The sequence below is a fragment of the Poecilia mexicana genome, unplaced genomic scaffold, assembly GCF_051168715.1.
Source record: "Poecilia mexicana isolate PSO_F unplaced genomic scaffold, ASM5116871v1 scaffold_14, whole genome shotgun sequence".
Lineage (NCBI taxonomy): Eukaryota > Metazoa > Chordata > Actinopteri > Cyprinodontiformes > Poeciliidae > Poecilia > Poecilia mexicana.
The window spans coordinates 12,427,501-12,437,500 of NW_028263383.1; the positions used below are offsets into that span (position 1 = coordinate 12,427,501).

A 10,000-nucleotide genomic window follows, 5' to 3' on the forward strand; every position below is an offset into this window, starting at 1 on the left:
CTGACAGCCAGTCGAGTTTTCTCCCGGTTTCTGCAGCTACTGACTCTTAATAGATGGACGTCCTGGGAGACGACGATGTGCCGTCTTTAAGCGAAGCGCTAAACCAAGAGCAGCTTTTCCTCTGCAGCATCATCTGCAGGGAGGGACGGATGGACAGAAGGACGGATGGACGGATGGACAGAAGGACGGACAGACTGACGGACGGACGGATGGACAGAAGGACGGACAGACTGACGGACGGACAGAAGGACGGACAGACAGACGGACGGACAGAAGGACGGACGGACAGACAGACGGACAGACAGACGGACGGACAGAAGGACGGACGGACAGACAGACGGACGGACAGAAGGACGGATGGACAGAAGGACGGACGGACAGACGGACGGACGGACAGACAGACGGACGGACAGACAGACGGACGGACAGACAGACGGACGGACAGACAGACGGACGGACAGAAGGACGGACGGACAGAAGGACAGACAGACAGAAGGACGGACGGACAGACAGACGGACGGACAGACAGACGGACGGACAGACAGACGGATGGACAGAAGGACGGACGGACAGACGGACAGAAGGACGGACAGACAGACAGACAGACGGATGGACAGAGAGACAAATGGGATTCAGCAAGTCAGCCTTCCCAGAGGAGGAGCTTCGATTATTCGGTTAATTGGATGATGTGCGCTTCTATGCAGATGATGAATTAAAATATATATTTGAATGGTAGAGGTTTAGTCTTGCAGACCACACTGCAGCTATGATTAGGAAGACAAACTTTCAGTTGGATTTTTCCTTTATTTTCCGCAGAAGTCAAAGGGAAATGTTACCGGTGAGAATGAGCTGCCATAAAGCGTCTGGCAGGAGCGAAACAGTCACGTATCAGTGCCAGCTGCTCTCACCTGACTTTCCCTCCGACGCTCGCTGCTGCAGCTGATCCCACTTCACCCGCCTGTGAAATGACTGACTCATGGTTTCTTATCCTCATGCTCCGTGTTTTCATGCGTGATCTGTTGTGCGTTTAAGACGTTCCGCCTCTAAGCGTTCGGGCAGACATGGGACTCTCGACGGAGTCGTAGTCAGGCATTTAATTAGCTCCCCAGGCGATTGGCTTTCCCAGCATGCATCCTGCAGCCGTCTCACTGCGAGCGGCGCTGGCTTCCTCAGAGCTGCGCACAGAAAATGTTTCGATTCATTTCGGAACCGAGACGAGTCGGGATGTTGTGTGCTGTTTGTTGGCTTTCTGGATTTTATGCAACACAAGTTTAATCTGCGTAGATTAGCTGAGTAATTAGAAATGAAACCATTCCACTAGATTTAGGTAATCTGAACTAGATTACATTAAGTTAGATTAAGTTGAACGAACAGAAGCGCCGTCTGTTGCGCTGACTGAAATCTAAACCTTTGCGGTTTGGTAAAGTTCAACACCCCTGAACTGAAACTGGAGGATTTTGTTTCACCGCTGTTGATGATCTGTTCTGATCTGTTGCAAGTAGAGTTTATTTTTGATGTTTTTATTTTTACCAGTTTAATTAGTCATAGTTCAAGCAGCCATTTAAACAGGGTGGAAAACGTTTTAAACTAGTTTGAATAATGAACAGAAGTTGAAGCACTTCAGCTGGAATCAAGTTTGCATGATTGAAGCTTTTTCTGTAAAAGTGTCTTGAGATGTTTTGTGTTATTTTTGTGCAAAACTAAGAATCTTATGTTTATAAAAGAAAATCTCCCTTTTAGAAGTTTGTTATAGTACGGGCATTTAGGGCGATTAATTGATTAATCACAATGAATTGATTAATCAGTGATCAATTTATCATGATTAATCGATTGTTGAAATAATAGTTATCTCAGTTAAAAAAAGGCCATTTGCTAAAATTACAACATACTCAGAGCAGTAATTAAAACTTCAAAATGTCCTCAATAGCAAAATAGCAAATCCTCTTGTTGTAAAATTATTTACATAAATAAAATTTTTTCCTCATTTTGTCAACTATGTCAGGGTTAGTACTGTTCAACTAATATGAAAAATATTCAGTCTGGTGTTTTGGTCTCACTTAAACCGTTTCTTCAAGGCTAATTTTGTTTACAGAGATTTTATGATTCATTTTATTTGTTGTTTTGTTTATTTATTCTGGATATTTAAAATGTCTCCCAGTTCCAGTGTTAAATGATCATCAGAATTTAAAGTTTATTGATTTTTTAGAATTGGTTCTTATATTATTATTATTTCATAGCAGTAATATTGCTGGAAAATTGTCTCAAAACAACAATATTATCGTTTATCACGATAAATTCTCAGACAATTTATTGTTGATTTTTACCAGTTTAATTAGTCGAGCATTATGTTCAGTTTGGTGTGGGAAACAGAATTTGTTACATTAGTGCTTTCAGGGAGTTTCTGTTACTTTAAACCAAAAAAAGAAAAAGTTCAGTATCTAATTAAAGAAAGTTCTAGTTTGGGAAATGCTTCCTGTAAGGTGAACTGATTTTATTTTTTATTTTTCCTGCACTTTTCCTTCTCTTCTGTTAGAAAGTTTTACTAAATCAATGTAAGTTTTTCTCTGTTCATTTGAAGTTACGTCAGTTCAGTCAAGCGTTCCTGTTTTGGTTTTCAGCAGCATTTGCTTCTTTTATCTCCTAACAGTTCCTGACTCTGAGAAACAGGAAAAAACTGGAGTTTCCTCAAAAGTAGAGGCATCTTTCCACGTGTTTAAATCAGGGCTCAAACGATTAATCAGATTAATCATCGTCAATCGATTATTGAAATGTAGTAACTGAGTAATTGTTAATTTGAGTTCACATAAAAAGTCTGTTTGCTGTAAAATCAACATGTTCAGGTCAATAATTGAGCCAGAATATAAACATTTTGAGATGAAACTTTTGTCTGTAAACACATTTTGCAAGTAGCTTAGCTTCATTAAATGATAGCCATGTTAGTACAGTTTATGCTATGAAATGTTAATTTTCTTCTTTAAAAAATTAGTTGAATTATTTGTTTTAAAATCTGTAGAATATTCCGTCTTTTTTACCCGATTAATCGTCAGAAGAATCGATAGAATAATTGTAGCCCAAGCTTAAATTTTGTGATATTGAAAACAAAAAAACTGAAAATTGTTTTATTTTTTAAACATCTTTTGAACAGATTTTTGTAGAGATTTTGTGCATCTTTTAGCGCCTGCTCTGGTCAGTTAGGTGGGTAAGGAATCAACCACTCTGCCAGAAATAAAGAAAGCAGAATGTGGCTCAAGTGGTTTGTTTTATAGTGCAGAAGGAAAAAATGAACAAACCCTGAGAAGGATCAGACAGTGATGCTGCTAAACGCTCCCGTCAGAATCAGAGAGACGAGGAAGGGGCTGAGGAAGTCAATAATGTACTTAACCTTCCTCCGCAGACTCCCTGCATCCCTCCTTGTTATTGTAAAGCACAGGGGCTGGCGCGAGGCGAGGGGGAGGAAGGGGAATAAAAAGCTTCTCTGGAATAGAAAAAGCAGAGGCAGGAAGGGAGAGCTGTGTATTTTTTTGTCAGCATAAATGTCAGCGTGGTTAAGTGTGCGCACGGCAGGCGGGGAGACTGAGGAACAGGAAGAGTCCCATAGAAGAGGGAATTGCCCCATTTTACTGCCACATAAATCTGCCCTCTGCACACTAAACCGCCTCTTTTCGGGTTTCCTGCCTGGATGTGGAAGTTTGCTCAAAGTGAATTTCAGAATCGTTGCCGTTTCATTTGATGATTTCTCATTTTTTTATCCTTTGTTCTCACATTTTGCATGTTTTGTTTTTCCATTTGAGTCTAAAGACAGACCGAGCGTTTTAAAACAAACACCTCGCCGTCTTCTGGCAAGAAGTTTAAAAAAAAATCACATTTGACAGGCACTATGACGTTGCCTAGCAACCCCAGCTGATCTCCAGCATGTTTGGTCAGCTGGTATATGTTGTACAGTGGCTGCTGGAAAAGACAGTAGTTTTGTTGTTGATATGCCTGAAATTAATTTTGCTGAAACTTCAGCAAAGACATTATTTTCAAATGTGAACTTCGATATCAGAGAGAGCTTATGCAGATCTAAAAGATGAGTAGTGATGATATAAATACAGTCTTTCAGAATAACAACATATTCTAAGATTAGTTTAAGTCATTTACATGTTGGCTCCAGCTGCCGGTGGTTGTTTTAGTTCCTCTGTTATTCTCTCCTCTCCTCCTCACCTGTAACATTTATTTTTATTCATAGCAGCTCTCTGTTCTTCGTCAGTCTTCGCTCGGCTGTTTTTCCTCCTTTCATTTCATTTTTCGTCTCTGCAGCCCTGGACAGAAACTCATGCATCACGGTGGAACGGACAAACTGCGGTTGTTGTGGAAAGTGAAAGTTGGATTTTACCTTTGAGTCGACGATAGAAAACACAAACTTAACGATTAATCACAGGACTCTGAATTTAATCTGTTTCGAACTGCAGCGCCGGCTTTCTGAAGTCTTTCTGTCCATTTTCTTTCAAAACACTAAATGTTGTTTTATTAAATCATGCAGCTTTGGGATGGAAATATTTCTCTGGATTTTCCTGCAAGAGAACTTGATTAATAAAACAGATTATGTTGTGTGACGAATCGCTGTGACTTGATGTTTTCTCTGTTTTTCTGCTTGTTGTGATGAGTTTCTGTAGTATCTTCTGTTATTTCCTGTAAACCTGCAGGACGTCATGCAGGAGTATCAAATGGTTTGTAGGTTTTATATTTGTTATTAAAATTAAAAGGACAGTTATTACAAATTAAAATCTTTAGAAGTTTTTCTCCTTTTATTTCGACTATTCAGTGACTTTGTTGCAGCCAAATCTAATGAACTCGTTAAACTTTTTCAACGTAACGCAGTCGTTTTTAAAGAAAGTTGTATTTTTCCAGACATTGATCTGATTTTCAAACCGTTTCCACGTCTTTCATGAAGCACATGAAATTCTGGGTTCGTTTGGTTTCATTAAACAGGATTAAAGTCAAAGAACGAAGCAGAAAACAAAAACTTTACTCAATAAGAGTAGAAATACTCCAGAATAAAACTAGTCAAAAGTAAAATACACCTAAAAATACATTTTTCTAAAGAGTCTCGTTCTGAATGTTTCAGTGTGAATACGTGAAGGCTCTCCTCTGGACGCTCTGACAGTTCGCTGCTTTCTGCCGCTAGCTCTTCTGTTTTCATGGCGAACATCTTCTCACTCGTCATCCTCTCTCTCTCTCTCTCTCTCTCTCGCTCGCCCCGGTGTGCCGCCGCCCCCCGCTGACAGATGGAGAGCGAAAAGAAGAGGAGGAAATACTCCACAAGCAGCAACGACTCCGACACCACTGACAGTAAGTGGAAGAAAGACGAAATGTGGATGTTTTTATCTGGAGGTGGAAGTTTCTGAGTTCAAGGCCAAGAATGAAAATGTTAAAGGTTTTATTAGTTAACGAGTGTTTTTATCCTCATTTTAACCAACAAAAACTGGAGCATGATTAGGAAGTTGAATGAAAATGATGATTTGTTAATATAAAAGTCTGGGATGCATTTGGGTTCAGCTCCCTTTTATTTTCAATTAGGATAAAAACTAAAAGGGGAATAATTTTTATGTGGGCTGAATTGATTAATCAGATTAAACACAATTAATCAATTACTGAAACAATCGTCAACTAATTTAGTTATCGATTAATCGGTTACTGAAACAATCGTCAACTAATTTAGTTATCGATTAATCGGTTACTGAAACAATCGTCAACTAATTTAGTTATCGATTGATCGGTTACTGAAACAATCGTCAACTAATTTAGTTATCGATTAATCGGTTACTGAAACAATCGTCAACTAATTTAGTTATCGATTAATCGGTTACTGAAACAATCGTCAACTAATTTAGTTATCGATTAATCGGTTACTGAAACAATCGTCAACTAATTTAGTTATCGATTGATCGGTTACTGAAACAATCGTCAACTAATTTAGTTATCGATTAATCGGTTACTGAAACAATCGTCAACTAATTTAGTTATCGATTAATCGGTTACTGAAACAATCGTCAACTAATTTAGTTATCGATTAATCGGTTACTGAAACAATCGTCAACTAATTTAGTTATCGATTAATCGGTTACTGAAACAATCGTCAACTAATTTAGTTATCGATTAATCGGTTACTGAAACAATCGTCAACTAATTTAGTTATCGATTAATCGGTTACTGAAACAATCGTCAACTAATTTAGTTATCGATTAATCGCTAACTGGAGTGTAGAGACTCAAAGAAAGTCCAATTATTGAAAGAACAACAATCAGAGGAGTAAATAAATAACATTTTGTACTTAATCATATTCTGCTATCTAATAATCAATAATGCAAAAATCAATCAATGAATCTACAAAGCATCATTTTATAAAAATGCTAATAAAAGATAAAATCAGTTTTTATGTTTAGTCAAAATCCAGAAACAAACTAATTCAGTGAACTTATTGATAATAAAGGTCAGTGACAGATTTTACTGACCTGCTATATCTATTATTGATCAGATATATATTCTGATTAAATTGAATATTTCTCTATTTAATCAGTGTAGATATTTGTAGTTTTAGTTTTTGGGGTGTGTTGCATCGCCGCCAGGTGTTTATTTTCTAAAACTGATTTCCAAACATCGATAAATCCAATAGTTTTATCTTCCTGATGTTTCCAGATGTTTATATTCAGGAAGACGGTTTGTCCAGATGTCAGTATGTGGAGATTTGTTTGGTTTCCAGTTGACAGGAATTGTTTTCTTGGTGATGCAGAAACAACAAATTTCAAAGTGAAGCAGCAACAATGTGTCAGAAACAAAACATTTAGGGTCATTTTACTCTTGCTGATGTGCAAAATGTATTTTATTAGAGTTTATTTGCTGTCAAACGTGGAGCTTTGAGACCTGCTGACATTTAAAAATGAGATTTCTGCAGAAGTTTAGAGGAAGAATGAAGCATTTTTAATGATTTGTGTCCAGAAGAGGCCAAAGTCAGAGCAGAACTACTTCCATGTTTTCACTCAAGTAAAGGTAAAAAATAAAAATATGTTATTCAACTACTGAAAAACATTTAATATTTAAAAATTAAAGTATAGTGTTATATAAAGTATAGAGGACATTTTGGTATTTTAAGGACAACAATGACAACAATTCATATAAGTGACAAAAAATAAAATAAAATGTTTAAAATCTTCAGAAACTATCAGAAGCTGCAGGTTTGAGTGTCTGGTGAGTTTCTGCTTTAAACATGTTTGATTTTCATTCAGTGGGAAGAAAATCCAGAAATTTCACTGAAGTAAGAGCAGAAATACTTCAGGATAAAATTACTGACGTAAAAGTAAAACCTTGTTCTGCTTGTGTCTGATCATGAAGCCGTTTTCTTTCTGGCGGCTGCCGGACCTGCGGTCTCAGGTCTGTGCAGCGTTTCTGCAGCATCTTTAATGGGCTGTTTGTGCTGCTCTGTGTTTCCTCCTGACCTCTGCAGCTGCAGCTGCTCACTGGAGGTTATCAGGTTTCTAATTGAAGGATGCCCAGGATAATTTTGGCTTCTGGGTCTCTGAGTGCGGCTTCTAATTAACACGCAGCCATGATGGCAGGCTTGGCCTCCATGTTTGGTTATCTGGTTAGCTGACGGAGTCGAGCAGCTGCCATGTGGGAGCCGAGCTACACTGAGAAAACACTAAATCTTACCTGGTGTTTTTTGTTTAGCTCGTATCGGAGGATATGCACCACAAATCTGGAATAAACTCCAGAAAAACCGCCGAAAGCCCCCCTACTTAGAGTTGATTTTGAAACATCATAAATGAAACATTAATCAACAATATGATGTGTAACGACGGGAAAATGTAATATTTCAATTGTTGACTATTTTTTTATGACTTTGTATTTTTGTTTTTATGATGTAAAGCTCTTTGAAATGTGCTATACAAATAAAATTTGATTAATAGTTGAAAGAAGACAAAACTGACTTAAAAGTAACTTTTCAGATATATGAGCTTGTTTTTAGTCAATAGAAGTAAATAATGAGATTATTTCACTCATTAATGAGCTTCCTGTCTGTTTGGAGCAGGAACCAAACTCCCATTAGGAGATTTTGGTGCTTCAGCCTGGCGTTAGCGGGCGCTCCGGTTCTTTCCTGATGTGTGACCCGTCTGCTCTGGGCCGGTCTCTCCGGGCCGGTCCCTCCGGGCCGGTCCCTCCGGGCCGGTCGTTCCGGGCCGGTCGTTCCGGGCCGTTCCCTCCGGGCCGGTCTCTCCGGGCCGGTCCCTCTGGGCCGGTCTCTCCGGGCCGGTCTCTCCGGGCCGGTCCCTCCGGGCCGGTCCCTCCGGGCCGGTCCCTCCGGGCCGGTCTCTCCGGGCCGGTCGTTCCGGGCCGGTCGTTCCGGGCCGTTCCCTCCGGGCCGGTCTCTCCGGGCCGGTCTCTCCGGGCCGGTCGTTCCGGGCCGTTCCCTCCGGGCCGGTCTCTCCGGGCCGGTCTCTCCGGGCCGGTCCCTCCGGGCCGGTCCCTCCGGGCCGGTCCCTCCGGGCCGGTCGTTCCGGGCCGTTCCCTCCGGGCCGGTCTCTCCGGGCCGGTCCCTCCGGGCCGGTCTCTCCGGGCCGGTCGTTCCGGGCCGGTCGTTCCGGGCCGTTCCCTCCGGGCCGGTCTCTCCGGGCCGGTCGTTCCGGGCCGGTCCCTCCGGGCCGGTCTCTCCGGGCCGGTCTCTCCGGGCCGGTCCCTCCGGGCCGGTCGTTCCGGGCCGTTCCCTCCGGGCCGGTCTCTCCGGGCCGGTCTCTCCGGGCCGGTCGTTCCGGGCCGGTCGTTCCGGGCCGGTCTCTCCGGGCCGGTCCCTCCGGGCCGGTCCCTCCGGGCCGGTCCCTCCGGGCCGGTCGTTCCGGGCCGGTCCCTCCGGGGCAAGAAATCAATTAAAGGATAAATTAAAGCCAGCTCAATAATTTCTATTTGCATGATTTATAGTTTCCCTCTTTCTACCACGAACTGGATGATAAAAGTTTTCAGTTTGGTGTTTTGGTCTCAACCAGCAGAAACTTTATAATTCATTTTATTTCTTGTTTTGTTTATTTATGTTTCATTTTGCCGTGTTCAGCAAGAGAAACGAATCGTCTTTTTGTCCTGCAGCGAAATGTCCGGATGTCGCAGCGACACGCAGCGACACGCAGCGTGTCGATGCGACATCCGGAAAGACGGTTTTCAGCCCAGAGTCTTTGGCAGCGACGAGCTTTAGCTGAATCCTCATCGATAAATACACTGATTCTGCTGAGTGTGTGTGCAGAAGAGGTCGGTGACCTCTGACGGCCAGCATGGCGGCTCTGCTGGCGATGGAGGAGCGTGCTGAGCGCGCTCACAGACTCTGATGTGCCACATTAAACCAAATTCATTCCAAAGGATGCTGCCTAATTATATCTGTCATTGTTCGGTATGCAGACTCAGTCAGACGTGGTTTGAGCGTTGAAGTGAAAGCAGTGAAACCCGGTGGAGCTGCTGGGTGAAGTGGTGGGTGGATGCTGGCTGCAGCCTCTGCTTAATTACAATTAAGTTGAGTATTAATGAGCTGGTAATGGAGCGTAGTGGAGCAGGGCGCTAACAAGATGTTATTTATATTGTTGTTACCTAATTAACCTCTTCATGGATCGTCATCAGTTAAAGCCGCCGCCGGCCTTCAGCCGCGTTTTCATTTCATTTATTCATTTAATTCAAACAAGTTGTTAAAAACTAGTTATCAGTCGGACGAGATGATTAACCAAGAACAAATTAATTAGCTTAGCGTTAGTTTTCTGTTGAAGGGGTCAACATTTACTTAGTTTATATGCCTTTTCAATATACTATACTAACAAATAAATAATTTCACATAAACAAAATGATTACAAACTAACGACAGGAAAAAATACAGATTCATAGTGATAATAATAATAATAATAATAATGTAAATAACATCAGAATAATTACCAACTCTGCCAATTTACACCCTATAAATTTTTCATAATCTATTTTATATAAGAAATAA

The 10,000-nt window shown here is 41.2% G+C and overlaps 1 protein-coding gene across 1 annotated transcript in view; it reads left to right on the top strand.

The window, feature by feature from the left end:
• jade2 (jade family PHD finger 2) overlaps nucleotides 1-10,000 on the top strand; it is a 153,230-nt gene that overhangs the window by 12,686 nt on the left and 130,544 nt on the right. The window contains exon 2 of the mRNA XM_014985165.2: nucleotides 5,268-5,331. Within this exon, the coding sequence (XP_014840651.2) occupies nucleotides 5,268-5,331 (64 nt within the window). The remainder of the gene's footprint in view (nucleotides 1-5,267; nucleotides 5,332-10,000) is intronic.